At 39.3% G+C, this 20,325-nt stretch overlaps 1 protein-coding gene across 4 annotated transcripts in view; it reads right to left on the reverse strand.

Moving 5' to 3' along the window:
* Positions 1 to 20,325, reverse strand: part of ASPH (aspartate beta-hydroxylase) — a gene marked incomplete at its 5' end in the record, with an annotated part of 229,308 nt that overhangs the window by 137,077 nt on the left and 71,906 nt on the right. For all 4 annotated transcript variants that reach the window (XM_027774298.1, XM_027774299.1, XM_027774297.1 and 1 more), the window contains 1 exon segment: positions 10,411 to 10,452. In XM_027774298.1, coding sequence (XP_027630099.1) covers positions 10,411 to 10,452 — 42 coding nt within the window.

Here is a 20,325-nt window from a genome sequence, read left to right on the forward strand (position 1 = left end):
AATCTCCTATAATCAACTTATCTGTAGAAGTAATCAGACAATAAATGCTGGTATATTTTAGGAACCACTAAAACTACTGTAGCTGTTTCATGTAATGACTATAATAAATCTTTAACAGCAGTTATCTCATAACTCCCTTTCACAGCTGCAAGGGTGGGAGGGAGATTGTTTTTTCAAAGCTTTTTCCTGAGTTGGTTTACATGTGCTATTGCCACATTGCTCTTCAACAATAGGAATAGATTTCTAAGATGAGGTGGGGTGGCCTGAACAGAACTACCAGCCAATGCAGCAACATCTAGGGGAACTATTGGTATTACTAATAAGAAGTACTTAGTGTTTCAGGATTATTAAAGACAAGGAAGTGAGGCATCTCCAATAGGCAGCTAAAAGATCCTACATTGTACACTAGCCATGCAGTAATTACGTGTACAGCAGTAATGACTTGGTGCCGCAGATGCATATTAATGACACATTAAAACTACTTGAGGGCACTAGAAAGTAACCAAAGGCAAACGAACACTTGAAACACATATTTACTCTTGAAGGACTGTTTCTACACTGGTTAAGAACAGAGAGTTTGTGGTTTTCTTGCATGAGGTAGTCCTCAAGCATCCCAAGTCAGTCAGTAGGGAAAACTGTGGCCTTTCCTACCAAAGAGGACAAATTATACCTCGATAGCAGCAGAAAAAAAGAAAAAGAAAAAAAAAAAAAAGAAATGTAAAGGGGAAGTTTTAAAAGTAAGAAACTCACAGAAGGGATAACATGTAAAATCTGAGAATACATTGCCCAAATAAATCCCTGGCTGACTGATGACATTTTACCTTCATGGTTAGATTCAGAGTCTGGTCAAAAAAAAAAAAAAAAAAAAAATTGGGGTAGGATGAAATACCTATATATGACAAAACAAAATCACTCCCAAACTTGGCAGACTGCAACAACCATAAGCATTTATTATCTTTTAAAAAATATTTTATTTAACTTTTTTATGATTATTATTATTTTTTAATTTGACTAGAGACAGACAAAGTGAGAGAGAGAGAAGGAACGTGAGAAAGCAAGCCACCAGGTCCGGGACTCGAACCTCAGTCGACCATGTGGGAGTCCAGTGCCCTTAACTACTGCGCCATCCGCCAGTTCCAGCATTTATTATCTTATACATTTATCTTTCTATGTGGACTTGGCTGCTTATACACTCTCGTAACACGGCAGCTGGCATCTCCCGTAGCAAGTGATTCAAAGGAGAGGAAAGCAAAAAATGCAACATCTTCTACAACCTTGGAAGCCACAGTGTTGATTCTGCAGTACCCTATTATTCAATAGTGAGTAAGCTATAACCCAGGCCTGAATGTCAGGAGGCAGGAATCACCGGGAGTCTTCTGGGAGGCTGACTACTAGAAGAATCTACCTGAGAAATAACTACTTCTGGTGAAATTTACAACTTTGTTATGTTTTGCCCGAGTGACAAAACACAGTTTGGGTTTCGAAACATAGAAGTCCTATTGACTTGAGGTATGAGAGGGCAGTACTTCGGGCTGGAAAAAAAGGTGGAAATTTAGATGGCGAATCCCATAAGCAAGCCCCCAAATCTGTGTTTGAGTTCTGCCCAAATCTTTGGCAGACTAGTAACCTCTGTAAGTATAAAGCACCTTCACCCCGAACTCCTTAGAAGAATTAAAATTAAGCCCAAAAACATGAGGACAGGCTATAGCCTTTACAGGGAGGACAGATTTTTCAGTTTGAGATATGAAAAACTGTCTACTACATACCAACAATCCTCTTAAAACAAACAAACAAACAAACAAAAAACCAAATTCCAGAGTTGCTGTAATGTATTATGTGCACCATGTAGTTTTCAACCAAATATATATATATATTTTTTGAGAGATTTTTGCTATAGGGTACGTGTGCTTGCCAGACAGACAGAGAGAAACAGAGAGACAAAAAGGGAGAAATCCCCTCCCCCAGAGGGGATGGCCATGCCGCAATCCCTTCTCTTCCATTCTCCTCTTGGGATCTTGGGCGCACACACATGTGCCCGGCGTGAGGTTTAAGCCACTGGGTCCGGGATGCGAACCACGGTCGACTACATGGGATTCCAGCAACATAGCCATTATGCTAACTGCTGGTCCCTTCAACCAAATATTACTAGACATGTAAAGTAATTAGAATCTCCCGATGCATGCTCGGGAGAGGTGGGGGGAATGTAGCCAATATTAACTGCATCATGGTGTGTCCAGAGTATTGTTTATTTGAAAATGACTTCAAAGCAAAGATCATAAATAAAGGAGTCCAGCAGAGGGCATAGCAGTTTTACATCACTGGACTCCCACATAGCTGACTGTGGCTTGAGTCTCAGACCCAGTGGCTTGAAACTCATGTTGGGAGTGTGTGCATGTGTGCCCAAGATCCTGGGAAGAGAATGGAGGAGAAGGGATTCTGCTGTGGCCATCGTTCATGGGGTGGGGGAATGATTTCCCACTTTCCATCATCTCACTGTCTCTGTCTGTCTCTATCTGGCAAACACACATACCCTAAGGCAAGAACCTCTAAAACTAACTAACTAAATAATAATAAGGATTGTAAGTACAAAGAATTAAGTAAAATGATAGTATTAACAAAAGCATAGATAGGGAATCTTAAGAGTGAAATGGAAACTGTAAAAAAGAAAAAACTGGAAGTGTAGAGTCAAAAAGAGTAGCCATAGGTAAAATGAAAACTTTACTAGATGGGTTTAATGGCATATCTGAAATGGCAGAAGAAGGAACCATGGAAGCCACAGGTAAAGCAATAAAAAATTATGTGATCCAATGGAGAAAAACATGGAGGTAAAATGAACAAAGTTTCAGTCTTGTGGGATTTCCTTAAGCAGTATAACATACATGTAACTGGAGGCTCAGAAATAGCAGTGTGAGAAAGAAGATAAAAGCACTTGAAGAAATAATAGCTGAAAAAAGCTTAATTTATAAGATTTAGGGGTAAAGATGAAATAAAAACCTATACAAATAATAGAAAGGTATTAAGCACATTATAGACATTTGAAGTTCATTCATACTTTGACTTTTTTTTATTTATAAACTCTTCTAGACCACGATTGAGGTGTTTTTGTCTTATACTGTCACCATCAGACAAAAAGGCAACTAAAGGGAAGTTCTTTCATATACAACTATTTACTCAGCACCTGCTACATTATGGCTAAGTGCCACTGGAAGAATGCGATGATTAATTTTATTTGTTAACTTGGGTAGGCCACGGTAACCAGACATCTGTTCAAACATGTTGGTAGGATGTTGGTAAAAATTTTTAGGTGAGCTTAATATTTAAATTAGCAGACTTTGTATAAAATAGAGTACTCTTCATAAAGTGAATGGGCCTCCTCCAATCACATGAAGGTCTTAAGAGAAAAACTTCCCACTAGGAAGGAGGAATTCTGCCTCCAGACTGCACTTATATTCCAGCTGCAACACTCTTCTTCTGCAATCTCTTCTCTGGGTCTCTAGACTGTGGCCTGCCTTGCAGAGTTTGGAAGTGTCAGCCTCTATAGTCATGTAAGCCAGTTTCCTTAACATCAATCTCTATCTCTATCGACATCTATACCTATATTTATATCTAATCTATACAAGGGTCCTTTAGAAAGATGAAAATGGAATTGAAGTATGAGTTTATTTTGATGCAAAAAAATTTGATATTTATTCATAGTTTTTTTGTATACTATGCATTCTTCATGAACATTTTAAGACCCCTTGTATCTATACACATACACATGCACACCCACATACATGCACATGCACACACACAAGTAAACACACATGCTATTGGGATGAATTCTGACAGCTGATGAATACAAAGGGATGTTCCTAACTTTAAGAAGTTTTTCTTGGGGGACCAGCAGTTAGCGTAATGGCTATGTCACTGGACTCCCATGTAGTCGACCGCGGTTCACGTCCCAGACCCGGTGGCTTAAACCTCACGCTGGGTGCGTGTGCATGCATGCCCAAGATCCCAAAAGGTGAATGGAGGAGAAGGGATTGCAGCGTGGCTATCCCCCCGGGGGGTGATTTCTCGCTTTCTGTCTCTCTGTCTCTGTCTGTCTGGTGAGTGCATGCGCCCTATAGCAAAAACCCCTCCAAAAAAAAAATAATAATAGGTTTTTCTTGCCTAGAAATTAAAGGAAAAACATAAAATATATACTAAAAATTAGTAAGTGCAGAATGTCGTGGGAACATAACGAAGAGTGGAATTTTCTGGACTAGGGTAGAAGACAGGAGTGCAGTCAGAGAAAGCACCCCAAAAGAGCCAACATCTTGGTTCAGTTCTAAGGAACAGGATTTGTCAGATAAAAAGTGGAGAGATAAGGAATTGGATTTTGAACAGAGGAAACATAAGCAGGAGACATATCCTGGGGCTAGGCGTTGTGCTAAGTTTAGTTGTATCCTCAGGGCCGTGAAGGACAACTCTGTTCAGCTAGGCTTTGCGCAGTTCTAAGAATCACAGGCAAAAAACGGTAGATGTTTGTTTTAAATAAGAAAGCTTTTGAATTGGATTTCCCATGTTTGTTCTGTCCTTACTTCTTTAAAATCACAGAACACTAAGAACTACCCATAGAAGGAGCCAGCTGCACCCAGCTGATGTGCTGGCTACCATGGAACCAAGTCAGGCTTGTTAAAAGGTACATTACAAATATGACTTCTTTTGGCACAAATGTGAATTCTTTTGGCGAAAATGTGCCTTGTTTTCTAGTGCCACCTGGTGTTTTGTTAGGGCACTGATGACTACTTTTTAAAATACTACAAATATGAACCAGGAAATTTTTAAATGCCTTTTAAGGGACATTCACAATGTGTATTGTTTAAGCATATCCTTGATTATAATGATAATATAATGGGATATATTTTTAAAAACTATTTATTAAATTTTATTTAGTATTATTATTTTTTAATTTGACCAGAGAGAGACATGGAGAGAGAGAAAGAGGGAGGGTGAGAAAGCAAGCTGCTAGGTCCAGGACTCGAACTGTGATTGGTCATGTGGGAGTCCAGCACGTCTATCACCATACAGCCTGATGGCCCCAACACAATGGGGTATTAAAAGTTAGTCTAAATCAAAGAAAAATGTTAGGAAAAGTTAATGATACACGTATAATTTTTATCTAACACACTACACACACAAAGACAACACAAACACATTTCCTTTTTGTTGTTGGCGTGGGTATTCCATTCCTCAAATTGCTTTAAAGGCTCATAAATCCTCAATCATAAATGACATTTGCAATATATTAAGTTAGTAATACACTGCATACCTTTGTGTTCAGTGAATTTCAAGTTCACCTTTTTAAGAAGCCTATCATCTTTGACTCTTCTTTTTAACATCCTATTACCCCATTGATTAGCAAACTATTAGCTATTAGCAAACTCTATTGACTTTGCTTCAAAATGCATGCAGAATCCAACCGCAACTCATCACCTCTACTCTACATCCTAAACTTGGTCATCACCAACTCTTGTCTGGACTAATGTGTCATCTCCTAATTGGTTTCCCTGCTTCCAATCATACCTCTACAGTCAGAATGATCCTTTGAAAATATAATGTGGATCTATCCATCTTTAGCTCATAATGACCTAATGGCTTCCTATGTCACTGTAAGTCTTTACTATGGCTTTCAAAGCCCTACACGGTTTGGACTGCCATGCTCTCTGATCTCAGCCACTCCTGCTCTCTGTCCTCCCACATTTGTACCAGCAATCACCTTCTTGCTGGTCCTCAGACATGCTGAGCACACATGGCTTAGGGAGTAGGGTGTGCTCTTCCAACTGCAGGACTCTTCTCTCAGATGGCAGCACAGCTCACTCCACCACCTCTGTAAAGCTCTGCTCACAGGTCACTGTCAGAAGGCCTGTCCACACAGCACCACCTCCTGCCCACTGCAATTCTCTGCGGAATTTTTCATCTTTATATTCCTTTTTATCACTGCCTATTATACCTTAACTTTTAAAAACTACTTATCTCCTCGCCATCCCTCCCACCAACACCACAACTATGTGCAGCATGAAAACCAGTTCTTTGTCTTAGTGGCTTATTTATCTTAGCCACAGTGCCTTAAACAGCACCTCACACACAGTAAGTACTCATTGTGTACTGAGTAAGTAGACGAACAAAATCGATCGTTGGAATTTGAGAACTAAGAGTCGTTTGCATGGCATTACTCTCACCCATGCTCACACTCTGTGGCTGTGGAATATGGAATATGTGGGAAAAGATGACATCCAGTGGGAAGAAACTGATACAGCAATTCTATCTTAACAGGCTTAAGAGCTCTAATTCAATTGAACAATCTGGTATCTCCAAATGAGGACTTATTTTGAAATTAATCCTATCCCAATCCCGTGACTCTCTCAAAATAAACTAAATCTGATTCTCTAAAAGCAGAAAGATATCATATAATTATGAATTCTAAGTGGAAACCATGTCTTCCCATTCTCATCAGTAGTTCCTCATCAATATTCCTGATGGAACACAATACAGGTAGAAAATCAGTCAACCTAATAATTGATCCTGAGACAAGTTTATAATTGTCATTTAAACAAATTCAGTTTCTGTTATTATGAGATCAAAGCCTAACTACTGAAGCACATTCTATTTTTAACTACATATACTAAAAATGGAATATCTTCTTTTTTCTCTTCCCTAACAGTTAATAGGATTCTATTTATCTATCCGAATACAAAATATTGATAGATGAAATTCACAAAGCCGACAATTTGCTAGAGCAGGATTTTCAGTGCATCTGTGGTGACGGATTCTTTATTCCCTTTACTTCTAACTATTCCTTCAGTTCACCCTTAATAAGATATTTAAATTCCAGGCATCTTTTGGTTGGCACTGATCTACACTGCCAATTGTAAATGATGAGAGAGGGACCAGCAAATGGCATAATGGTTACGTCACTGGACTCTCACGTAGTTGACCGTGGTTCGAGTCCTGGACCTGACAACTAAAACACAGGCTGGGTATGTGTGACTGCATGTCCAAAGTTCTGAGAGGAAAATGGAAGGGAAGGGATTGCCGTGTGGCCATCCCTTCTGGGGGGTGAGTTCTCAGTGAGTTCTCACTTTCTCTCTGTCTCTCAGGCGAGCATACATGCCCAATAGCAAAAAAAAATTCTAAAAAAAAAAAAAGGAAATGACAGGAGAATGACAAACCACTGAAGGGAAAGGAAGCTGTTACACCAGTTCTCTCCATGGGTCCCAGGACACCAGCCCCTACACCACCTTGGAAACATTCCTTGAGGAGATATACCTTTGGGGGTCAGACCCATGACACAGGCCTCTGGAGTGTGAAGGTCAGTAATAATGGGCTCTGATTATGCAATGAGTGTGGATCTAGGACAGGTTGGCAGGATGTTGGGGTATTGGCCATAAACTGTGCCCATAATCCGCCTTCCAGGTTCCTATCTAAGAATGCACAGCAGCCGAAGGGAAGCAATCATTATGTGAAGAAACAGACTGGGACTGGCGCAGAGGGTGAGCACGGCTCGGTAGGACACCTCACCATGGAGGAACGTCCAGACCCCCTGCCATGGTCAGGACCCTGTCTCGAGTTGTATCTCAGGCACTGTAGGCTTGTGCGGGTGCTCCAATTTCTTGGGCCCTTCCTTCCCATCTCAGGACCTTTCCTGCTCAGAGTGCTCTTAGTCATGCAGATGGTCAGCCTCCAGAGACCTTCGGACCTCCCTCACATCCCCTGTCCCTCCAGCCCACACTCTCGCTCTGATTCTTCGGAACAGTAATGCAGTTTCTGTGTTTATCTCTGGTCTCCTTACTGGGATGTGAGGTTCTCCAAAAGCTGGAACCCTGTAATCGTCGGACTTGCACTCACCTACCCCCCTTGTCTAATAGCACCTGCCATGTAGTAGGCACACAAATATTTAAGGGAATCAATGAATCAGTATCTTTTTTTTTGAATGATGGGAAGTTGCTAGTTAAAAATATGTACATTCTGGGAACCAGAAGGTTGGTGTGGTGGTTAAGGCACTGGACTTCCACATGGCCTATTGTAATTTGAGCCCCAGACATACTTGAAATTCAGGCATGTGTGCATGCATGCCTGAAATCCCAAGAAGAGAATGGAGAAAAAGAGATTGCAGCATGGATATATATATATATATATGTGTGTGTGTGTGTGTGTCAGAAAAGGTATGATGTATTTTTACATAGGAAAACACAGAAAAATATGTCACAACTTTTCTGACGTGTGTGTGTGTATAATGTTATATATCACAAATTCTGATGACCTATCCATTGTTTTAGCATCAAATGGTAACTATGTTTTAAATATATGGTAGTTGATGGGACCAACAGATAGTATAATGGTTACATCACTGGACTTGCATGTAGTCAATTTCGGTTCCAGTCCTGGACGGATGGCTTAGAGCTCAAGCTGGGCACATGTGCTTGTATGCGTGTGCATATGTGTCCAAGATCCTGAGAGAAGACTGGAGGAGAAGGGATTGCAGCGAAGTCATCTCCCCAGGAGGTGATTTCTTGCTTTCTGTCTCTCTCTCTGTCTCTGGTGTGTGTGCACATGCCCTGTAGCAAAAATTCCTCAAAAAAAAATAAACAAATAAAGATGTGGTAGTCAAGCACATTTGGGCAGCAAGAATAAACTACTGTGTGCCCAAGACTAATTACCACTTCCTCTCAATATTCACTGTTACCTCTTCCTTACACCTGGAGCCCTAAATCGTAGCTTTAAGAAAATTCTCAGTTAGATGCAGTTCTTCTAAGAAGCCAGCTCCTTTTCCCATCCTCTTCCTGCATCTGTATGAGGGTATAGTGCCTGGAAGTTGAAGGCCTTAGGAACATGAGGTTATGGATGAAGTATGGCAGAATGGCAAAAGAGAAGCTAGGTCCTCCAAGAGCCACTAAACAGTCTCCAGGTTATCTGTGTGGCAAGAAATAAACTCCTATCTCTTTAAGTCACAGAAGTTTGAGTAGTTTTTACTACACATAACTGAATTTAATTGTAATAGAAATTTCATGATTTATAGAATTGGTGTGATTTGATATTTAACTCAACTGTTGAAGAATGCTGGGAGTACGGTAAAGAAAGGAAACTACTAAGAAAATGAGACTTTTGGGTCAATTGGTCATTGAGGTGGCCGGATTCCACATGGCTGACTGTGCGGTTCAAATCCCAGACCCAGTGGCTTGAGACCACGCCAGGTGCATGTGTGTATACTCAAAATGGAAGAGAACCAACTGTGTGTGATCATGGCCATGGAGGGAGCTACTTTCTTACTTTCTCTTTCTCTGTCTCTTGACAGCAAGCCTAGGCACCACCTTCTGGCAAAAATTTTTAAAGAATGAAAAGAAAACAAGATTTTCCTTAAACATGTAATCATGGTTAATCATTATAGATTATCATTCAACTGATACTAAAATTATAGCTGTTGATGTATGATTATTCATATAATGTTTTAATGTTTTTACATTAAAAAATAGTTCCCGCTTCGAGTAAGTTTAGGAATCTCTGTGGGAGCTGAACTAAAAATACTATTGGGTTACTAAATTTGATAGAATGCCTTTGAAATAAACCTTGGTAAGGCAGAGATGACTCTTTACTTTTTTTTCTAAATTTGCTATAGGCTCGTGTGCTCACTGGAGACAGGGGGAGAAAGAGAGAAAGGGAAAGTGAGAAAGCACCTTCCGGGAGAGATGGCCATGCCACAATCCTTCTCCTTCATTCTTCCCTTAGGATTTTGGGCATGCACACATACATGCCTGCAATGTTTTCAAGCCACCAGGACTTGAACCATGGAGTCATCCATGTGGGATTCAGCCAGCTTAACCACCACACCACTGACTGGCATGACAATTATTTTTACATGGCTGTAACTTTGTGTGTCTTTTTAACTACTCAGAGTTCCCTGATAAAAGATACCATGTTGTTGTGCTCTTTGGATCCTTATACTGAGCACAGTTGTCAACATATTACAATAATATTGAATAATTCTTAAGTGTATACCCTGTTTGATAATGCTTTAAGCACTTTATCTGTATTTCCTTTCAGTTACTATTGTGGCAACACAGCCTTCTGAAGGTGGTATTCTTACTATTCCCACATTACAGAGGAGACTGAGGCACAAAGGTTAAGCCATTCTCCCAGTACATGCACAGAGAGAATGGCAAAACTGATAGGATTAAAAGCCAGGCATTCTCTCTCAGAGCCCTAGCTAAAACAGGCTAAGTGCCTGCTTATGTAGAACATAAATATTTGTTGATAAAACCATTGAAATAATAAACCCAGTGGCAATTTCTTTTAATTAATTATATAAAACTACGATCATATTATTCTTGGATGGTACAACAACTTTTTCCTGCATACATTTTAAAGCTGTTTATTTGACAACCTCACCTTTTTCTTTCTGTTCAGGTTCATCTGGTTTTCTATTGGTTTCTGAAAATTAAAAACAAAACAAGTTAAGTACTATGCAAGTCACCGTTCATATCTTAAAATACAGGACTATATTTAAATACATTCGGATAAATATAAGAAAGATATTTGTGGGTATACAATTCAATATTCCTACATCCTGCATTCTCTACACATAAAATTCATTATGAAATATCAAGATTTAGGCTGACTTGAATTATTTATAGTCACCAATCAGTGCCTAGGTATAAGGTACCAGGTGAAGTGCTCCTCACCGTAAGAGAACTGAAGTAGGTGATGTCCACTAACTCTGTCCATGGGCACAAAGGCAAACTGGGGTGAGATACAAGCTATCATCCAAGTGTGTTCAATATTTTAACCCAAAACCATAAGAGGACTTTGATAACAGCCACACATACACAAGTGATCCCCTGCGAGAGCCTGCACTGAAGTCCAGGTAAGCAGCCTTAGCTCACTTTTGGAGAAGCTGGAGATGAACCCCAAATCCCAGCCTTGGACTAAGTTAACCACTCTCCCACGAACAGGACTGCTGAGCACTGTGAAATCACTAAGAACTTGGGCCAAAGACCACCTTCACCACACATGTAAAACAGTAGTATATCAACTGACCATGTCTTTATAACCTCACTTTCTGCACCTGTAAGTCCATATCAGGCCACTGCTGAATATATATTAAAATGCAGTGCTTTTTTAAGGTAGACCAGTTGACTATAGTCCCAGGATGTTCTCACTTAGTTTTGGGGCATATTTAAGAACACATTATATGTTATTGTGGGAGACAGGTACCAAAAAATCATACACTTTGTCCCTTCCCACACTAGACAGGAGAGGTGGTGGGTGTGATTAGGAATCACGGTGTGATTAGGAATTATATAACTCGAGTGGTCCCCAAGTTTCTCACATTCATTCTTACAAAACATTTCATTTTGGAAAAGAAGGGAAAAAAAATCGCGGGCAGGCTTTGATGCAGGGAAGATCTTTTTATAGGTCAAGTGTTTTTTGCTCCTTTCAGACCCTAGAAAAGAGAAAGAAAAGGGAACTAACTTTGAAATACAGCATGCAGGCTTAGTGCTAAGCTCATTGCTTATGGATTTTGTCTCCTGACTCCCTGCTGGGAAGACGGTTTTACCTCCCTCTTTGTGCAAAGGAGGAAGTTGAGCCTGAGAAATTAGTGCCCAAAGCTATCAAGGCCAGCAACTTATGATTCCAAAGCATATATTCTTTCCACTGTACCACTCTGTACCTTTCTTGAAAGAGAAATGGGAAGATAAAGAAAGTGCATGTCTACTTTCACAAAGAGTCAGTTTTATAAAGGTGCACATAGCTCCTGGCAGTGCTGCAAAAAGTACACAGGCTTGTTTTTTTCTTTAAGGACTTATAAATCTCTACTGACTACTTTAGAACTTGGGATTAACTATAACTTCCTTATCATAAAGTAAAGCTACACAGCTGAATTACGCCATTCAATATCACCCACTGTAAATATTTACTGAGCACAAAACATCTGCCTGGCCCTTCATACTAACAGGGGGGAAGAAAAAAGCACCAACAATCTCCATTCTGAAGAAGCAGCTCTTCAGGTGCCTCCAGAAAGACCAGATTCCACATCCTTCAGTGATCATACATGGCTAATGTGATTTGGAAAACCAAGCACAAAATGCATATTTTTTAACATGACTAAATAGAAGAGTTGGTCATGTTAAAGAGAGTTGGTCATGATAAGAAGCTTAAGGGTCTCCACAGAACTTCCTACCTCTTGGGGAACAGTAAGGAAAGAGGAGTGGCTTGAACTGGTCACATTCCAAATCGAAGTGGAAGGTGTTAACTGTGTGCCTTTCTCACTATTCAGAGCTCGCCGATAAGAGATACCATGGTATGGTGATCCTCGGACCCTTATACCTAGCACAAGTGTCAACATATTAACTATATAAAATATTTAATAATTCTAAGCACACACCCTGTGTGATATTGCTTTATTGTCATAATGTAACCCAGTATGTGTGTGGGGGGGTCCTGACCAGGTCTGCCCATGTCCTCTGGACTCACTTCTTCCCAGGAACCTGGACACTGAATGTGGTTGAATATGCTCCCAGAAACATGGGCCTCTATCCACCCTACTCCCAAGTACCCAGGCTGGGGTGACAAACCTGACCTAAGAAGACCTAGCCTAGCCCATTCCAGGCCCCATGGCAAAAGCTTTCTCATGTTCTCATTCTTACACCCACTTTTGTCCTCACTGGGGACTTGTGTCCTGTTCCTTTATATAAACCAGTTATATGGTTTATATGAACTCTGAAACCATGTTTCAATGTGGAAAAAATACGTAAGGTAGGCATGTTGCCTCTTGGGTTTTAGTGATTAAATTTAACCTAGGTGAATGTTTTCTTGGAGAGGTTTTTGTTTTGTTTTGTTTTGTTTTTGCACAGGGTGCATGCGCTCACCAGAAAGAGAGAGACAGAGAGACAGAAAGCGAGAAATCAGCCCCCAGGGGGGATGGTCACACCACAATCCCTTCTCCTCCATTCTCCTCTCGGGATCTTGGTCATGCATGCACACGCGCCTGGTGGGAGTTTAAGCTGCTGGGTCTGGGATTCGAACTGTGGTCAACTACATGGGAGTCCAATGACATAGCCATTACGCCAACTATTGATCCCTTAGGTGAATGTTTTCTATGAGACTCAGCATACCTAATGGCATTCCACACAGCTAATAAAAAAGTGTTACTTTGCTTCACTTTATTTCTGGTCACTATGCTTCTCTGGGAGATCTTATACGGACCTTGCTGTGCCAAAGAGGAAAATGACCCAGTGAGGACTTACTACACGCCAGGCATTATTCTGAGCACTTAATGCAGATTATCCCATTTAGCTTTCTCAACAGCCAACTATAATTTTATAAATAAAAAAACTAAGATGTACTGAGGCTAAAGAATCTTGCCCAGAGTCAGAGAACAAATAAAACTGGTTGCAGAGGCTGCAGTCCACAATACACCTTTAATCACACTCTGTATATCTCACTAATGGCAGTCCATTAATTAAACAGGAGCTATATGCTCAGCTACCCTTGAAAATGACAAAAGTAGAAGGTCACTTGTAACTCATGTTTAGTGTTTAAATACTCATATCAAAAAAGATGTTACATATTCTCCATCTGCACTCACGTTCTCTTTTCCTTTTCAATATTAATTTATCACAACAAGGAAAGCCTTACTGAAAGAATGGAATCATTATCTTTTAAAAATTGTCAGGCAACCACTGAAAAACAAATCACTTTTGTGGATTCAGATGTATTATGTGTTCCAACCTGTCTCCTGAGCGGTTCTTACCTGAGCCAGTAGACGATAAACCTAATTTCTACCAGGCCCATACATCCTTCCAAGTGCTGCAGTAGCAGCTGTAAAACTCCCCAAGACCAAGACTGAGATAGTGCTTCTCTCTGAGGGCCCACAGTGCTCCATTTTTAAAGTTACCTCTTTCCTGCCTTCTTCACTATCTATCTAGGCACATCCCAGCTCTGCCTTGGCACCAGCACCCAGTTCTAGTTCCCTAGCTGGCCTGTGTGTGCTCCCTCCAGTCCCACCTTCCACCTGTTGCCCCCATGCTCAATCTGAATGCTGGTGTGCTCCCACAGGCTTGAAGGTCTCTCCACTTCTGCTGACCTTCAGTTTACTCATCTGCAAGCAGATAGCACTCATCTGCAGAGAAAACTCAACTCCGTAACACTTCTGAAGTACATGACAGGGTAAGTACATCAATAAACAGTGGGTCTGGGTAACTTGAAAGTTCTTGTTTTTATTATTACTGCTGGAAATGTTAGAGGTAAAAACAACCTTTTCTAGAACCCTAGACCTTCTTCCTTGCCTTGTGCTTTTCATGTCCAGAGACTGAACTTTTGAAATGGGAGAAAAAGACCTGCTATACCTTTTCTGCTCTTCTATGTACTTAAATGTCTTAATCTATCTCAACCAGGATGAAGTTACTATCTTCACAGTATGACAGTCACAGAAGATCAAAAGGAAGTGGGAGGCTTACCGGGAAATAATCAAAAAATTTCTTGATGCAGGACAAAATCCTACAAAGCATGAATGTAGGGACTATTTCATTTTAGTCCCTTTTCCCTTGGTAGTATAGCTTAATGCTAAATATTAAAGTAAGTAAGCATTACCTATTAGAACTTTTTTAAAGGAGGAGGCTTAAGGAATTCTTTTGTGATAATCTTTTGTAAAAATGCTATAGTCTTTTAAAATACCAGTGAGTATAAAATGGACTGATTTTTGATATGTAACAAAATTAAAGTTAATACACTCCAAAATAACAACAATCTAGAGAAGAATTCTGCATTTTATTGCACTCAAATGACATTAAATGGAAGACATTTACATTATTTTTTTAAAAAATCCATTGATGTTGCCCGACTTGGCAAGTATTTGTCAGGACAAGGCTCATTAATTCAGATATTTGGAATTAAAAAGTACATGAAGTTTACCACAGCATTAATCCTCGATTTCCAGAATCCTACAGATGATTATATACAAAAACACAGTAAAACTTATTTTATTCATTCATCAGTTCTATGTCACTCCTAAGTTTCCCTAAAAAAATACAGCTTTATAAAAAGTAGTATGCACAAAATGAAGAGCTTTATTATCATTTAATATTAACTCTGTGTCATCCATTCCTCAGCTTTAGAAAATTATTGCTTTCCTTACTAACTTATTATTTTATTTTACTATACATTGAGTTAGCAGACAGAACTCAATCAATGTAATGATAAAAATATAAAATCTCTTTGATTTTCAACCTAAAAGCAGGGGAAAAAAGGTCACCTTATCTTAAAATGATGTTAGCATAATCTAGGGCAAACCCTGACACATAAGAGAAACCATTTCTTCTTGGCTTTTTTTTTAGAGCTCATGATTCTCTCAAAATGATATAGTTACCTTCTTTTCTAATAAAGGACAATTTTTATGATAGCAACTATTTCTCAGCCCAAAATAAAACACATTAACAACAGAAGAAAAGCTTCAGTATAGAAAGGAAAAGGCTCTACAGCAGTGGGTCCCAGGCTCTGAGAGCACTTTTCACACACTCCCAACCAGTCCAGCGGGAGACATGGTCGACTTAATCTCCCAAGAGTGCTGTGTCTCTGTTTCAAGGGCATTACGTAATCAGACAAAGACAAAACAATCTTTAAGTTATGCACCAATAATTTATATAGATTCTCTAAAACTTAAATATGGAATGGACTATGGCTACTAGAGGATCCATCAGTCCAAGGTCCCAGAAAGAGTTTTAGCATGACAGAGCAAGCCATTCTTCTTCATTATATCCCAACAAGGGATTTCAGTTTTCCTCTTATTATGAAAAATAAATTAATGATGATCATTTAAAATATCCATTGAAATATTAATTTTTTCTAACTAACCAGCTAAGAGCTATAAAAATCTCAAAATCTGAGTTTAACCTGAATACTCGAAGCTAATATAGAAATAGTTGATAAGAATATCAGTGCAGATATATACAACTTAAACCTTCACAGCTAAAATTGACTTCTATTAATGTTTTTAAGAGCACTAATGCAAAGCGCTCTCAATGGCTTTTAAGTTATGTTTAATGCAGAGTTTACACAAGTCAGTCCAACATAGTGTTACTTACTAGTAATATATTAAATCCCTTTCCGGTAATTGCTGCTACATCATCAATATGATTATTAACTATTGTTTGGAAAATACACATAAATGCAAGTAAGACTAAAAGCTGTATTACAAAAAGAGAAAAAGGAAAAAAAAATCCAAATGGATACATAAATCTATCAAAAAAGGACATGCAGGAATGTAACATCACATGTAATTTTTGCTTCTAAAAAAATACACTAAAATGCCAGTGGACTACAATTCATTCAAAACGCCTTTAGTGTTCATTCCCAAAGATCTTGGTCTGCTCAGTAATTACGTCACAAGATCTATCACAGCCATCTTTTGGAGCGTAATGGTAGGCTGGTCCTCCTGCGGTAGTAGGGGCAGTCTTTTGGAAGCTTTAAGTATCTGCAAAAATAAGGGAAAATCTAAATTAAAGGACCAACCAGACACAGACTGTGAAGTCGCTTCATTTTCATTTTACTTTAAAAAAAAACACCCCACCAACGTGCTTTTCGTTTTGCTTATTTTGAAGTCAATCTGGCAACAGAATAATTGACTACCCAGGGGATATTTGGAAAGCCACTGATGAAAACTGGACAGTCCTTAGAGCACTTGGGAATCACAATGCAATGAAAAAAATCTGTCTTTTGAGAAATATAAACATTCCATTTATTTTTTCCATTTTTTTTTCTTGTATTAAAAAGAAACAAATAGAAATCTAGTGTGGCATTTGAAAAAAAAGAAATACAGGAAGAATTTTCAAAGAGCCAATGGGCAGTGTTATCGTATTTAAATGTATTAGTTTAATAATTTTATTTCAGGGATGGCTCCATAGTGAATAGTTGGGGTATGGGCAGAGGGAGTCAGATCCCACATAGCTGACAGCAGTTCAAATGGCAGCACTGGTGAGAACACGCCAGGCCCAAGTGCATGTATGCCCAGGATCCTGATGGTATGGAAAAGTGGAGGAAAAAGGATGACATGACCAGGCCCTGCTGAGGGGATGCTTTCTCTCTCTCTCTTTTCTTCTGGCAACCCCACCATACACATGCATTCTCAGGCATAAAAGTTAAAAAAAATAAAAATTCAGTGTTTAATGTTATTGAGAAAATGGTTAGGAAAAGTATACAGTATTTTCAAAGAAGTAAAATTCATCCCTATCCAACTTGTTATGTGTATATTTTCTCTTTCTAAACTTTAAAGTCTGATGTATTTTACTATTTCATCATTAGACAGATTAAATGAGACTAGGGCAGGAGCTGGTCCACATCAAAGCCTAGCCAAATTTTGATAAAATTTCTGAAGTTGGATATGGTATTTCCTTTCTTCCTTCACTTTTTCCTATTAACATCTATTATTTCTCTATTGCTCTCTCCATGTGTGTGTAATCAAAAGTTTTTCTAAGCAGAATTGCTTGGTGCAATTATAAAACAACTAGAAATTAGATGCACACCTTTAAATACCTAACAGAAGTGAGTGTTTATAGCCACTGAAAGCTTGTACAAGAATACCCATAGTGACTTTCTTCATAATATTCAAAAACTGAAAGAAAAAATATATCACTACATTCACTGAGAGTTGAATGAATCAAGAACTGTAGCATAGTTGTAGACAACAGTTAGGAGTAAGATCAAATGATACTCTTAACCAGGTGGATGGAACATATAGATGTGATGTCGAGCAATGAAACCCAGTCACAAAAATAAGTGTGTGGCATACATTTATAATTCTATTTTCATTCATCTCAAAAGTAGGCAAACTCATGTATGCATGATGATGCAGATCAGAACACTGGTTGCTTTTGGAGATGGTATTACTGAAAAGGAGGGAGAAAGAGAATTCAGAATTCTAGGGCTGTTAAGTGTTCCAGGTCTTCTGCTGAGCAATTGGCTCAAATGAGTATACACATGAAAAAAAAAAAATCAACATTTCAGCATTTCTCTATGTATAAAATTATACCTGAATAGAAAAAGGTTTTTAAAATGACACCAAGTTTAGTGTCTCTTAGAATTTAACAATTTAGCTAGACTTTGCGAGGAACATTTCAGAAATATCCTGAGACAAGGGGAAGTTGTTCCAAGTATAAGTATTCACCAAAAGGCAAACTAAAAGGTCAGCTGCAGTTGTGGACAACTCAGACACATGCTCCTAAAAATTTAGGGAAGCCTCTAGTCAGAAATGGTTCACTGAGGTGCAAAGCCCACGTCATCAAAGCTGGGCTCATCACCTTTCCCACTGCTCTGTTCCTTCCTCCTCCTGTCTCCGATGTGTACTCTAAGTTCCACCACTCCTCCACAAGAGCTCAAATCAGGAATGTGGGAATCATCCTTGCGTCCTCCCCTATCCTATCAAATATTTCCAGCTCCAATCTCCATGAGGCCTATGCCTCCTTTCCATTGCTTCCACAGGGCAAGTTCTCACCACTTCTATAACAGCTCAGATGAATTCAGATGAACACAGCTGTCTCTTCTATTCTCAAATCTGGATTTACTTATGTAACTCTTCTGCTGGTATTTTTCAATGACTTCCTATCACTTTTATGCCCAGAGCCAAACTTTCACACATGGTATATACTACCACTCCAAGAGAGCCAGGCTTCTTTATCAACCTACCACATACTCTGTGTGGCATCCTGCCTTGGTCTTTGTTGGTAAGCACTTATTCTCTCTGCTCCTCAGCTGCCAGTTCCCCAAACTTCCATCAGTTCCTCAAAACAGCTGCAACAGGTCCAATGGCAGGTGGGTGGCCTGAGCTCACTCTGAACTACCACACTCTGAAGTGGGGCAGGTATCGCTCCTTCTGTGAGCTGCTGTATATCTCTCTGTCATGTGACTCCACTGCACACCCACAGTACTGTGCACTGCTCCAGCCCAGACTGCACAGTTGACACTGCAGTTTCACTGGCCAGCGTGGAGCCTGTACTATAAAACCAGGTTGTTGCTTGATGGAAATTTTTTGAGCAAATAGATGACCAATAACAATAATATGCATAGCAAACACTTATTAGATATTAATTGCTAAGGAGAGAGTCAATCTCTACTGTTGCTTCAGACCTCTAGTGCTGCCTAAAGGTGGTTATAGGTCAATGTCAAAAAAAAAAGTGCCAATTGACTGAGGAGGCCTGAATGAAATTTCCGGAGGGATGCAATGGGGTAAATCCATTACTATGGCTAGAAGACAAATGTTATCTCATTTTCAAAGAAACAAGAGTAGTGAATCACCCTGAAACCATGACGCTTACGTATCTCCAATCTGAATAACATGATTATATAAAATATAAAATTATTTTTTCCCTTTTTTTGGCATGGTCTGACAGGAAAAAATAGTTAATAAATTCTATTAGGCATATGGCTTTCTATACAGTTTGGCAGGAAATTCTACTCTAATGAATTTAATAAATGACACTTTCAGAAATCATTCAACTTAAAGTATGAGTTTGAGGAGAAAAGTAAAAGCCTGCTAAAGGAATAGAGATCCCAAAACCAATGTTTTAAAAATCTGATATTCAAGACGACTGATTTCTAATATCAAAACAATAAGTTCTTAGGACTGCCTGCTACAACTTCACCAAGAGTATAAATGCAAAGCATTAATAAATTTATAGGGACCAGCAGTTAGCGTAATGGCTATGTTGCTGGCTCCCACGTAGTCGGCCACGGTTTGAGTCCCAGACCCGGTGGCTTAAACTCATGCCGGGCACATGTGTATGCGTGCCCAAGATCCTAAGAGGAGAATGGAGAAGGGAATGCGGTGTGGCCATCCCCCCTGGGGGGTGATTTCTTGCTTTCTGTCTGTCTCTCTCTGTCTGTCTGGTGAGCGCCTGCGCCCTATAGCAAAAAAACCTCTCCAAAAAATATATATATATAAATACAAATGAAAAATGGCTGCAATTAACTACTGGACAACTTACTTTTCTACCGCAGACCATAATTAAACATTTAGTATTACTGAGTCCCAGTGACAGTGATGTAGATTAAGAGAAAATTGCTGAAGAATACTATGGGTTGTTGGGAAAGTCATAATGCATTTTTGCATAGAAAAATATAGAAAAGTATGATATGACTTTTCCAATGACCTAATAATTTCACATCAAAATAGTTCTCAAAACTCTCATCAACTCTGAAGCTTTCAGTGATCTAAAATCTTCTAGAAGCCCACAGCTAAGAGCATGAATTCTGGGGTGAGAATGAAAGGATTACTTCCATTTCTACTTGTCAGATCTGTGACCAAAGGAAGGC

This window comes from Tupaia chinensis, unplaced genomic scaffold, assembly GCF_000334495.1.
Source record: "Tupaia chinensis unplaced genomic scaffold, TupChi_1.0 Scaffold000421_1, whole genome shotgun sequence".
Lineage (NCBI taxonomy): Eukaryota > Metazoa > Chordata > Mammalia > Scandentia > Tupaiidae > Tupaia > Tupaia belangeri.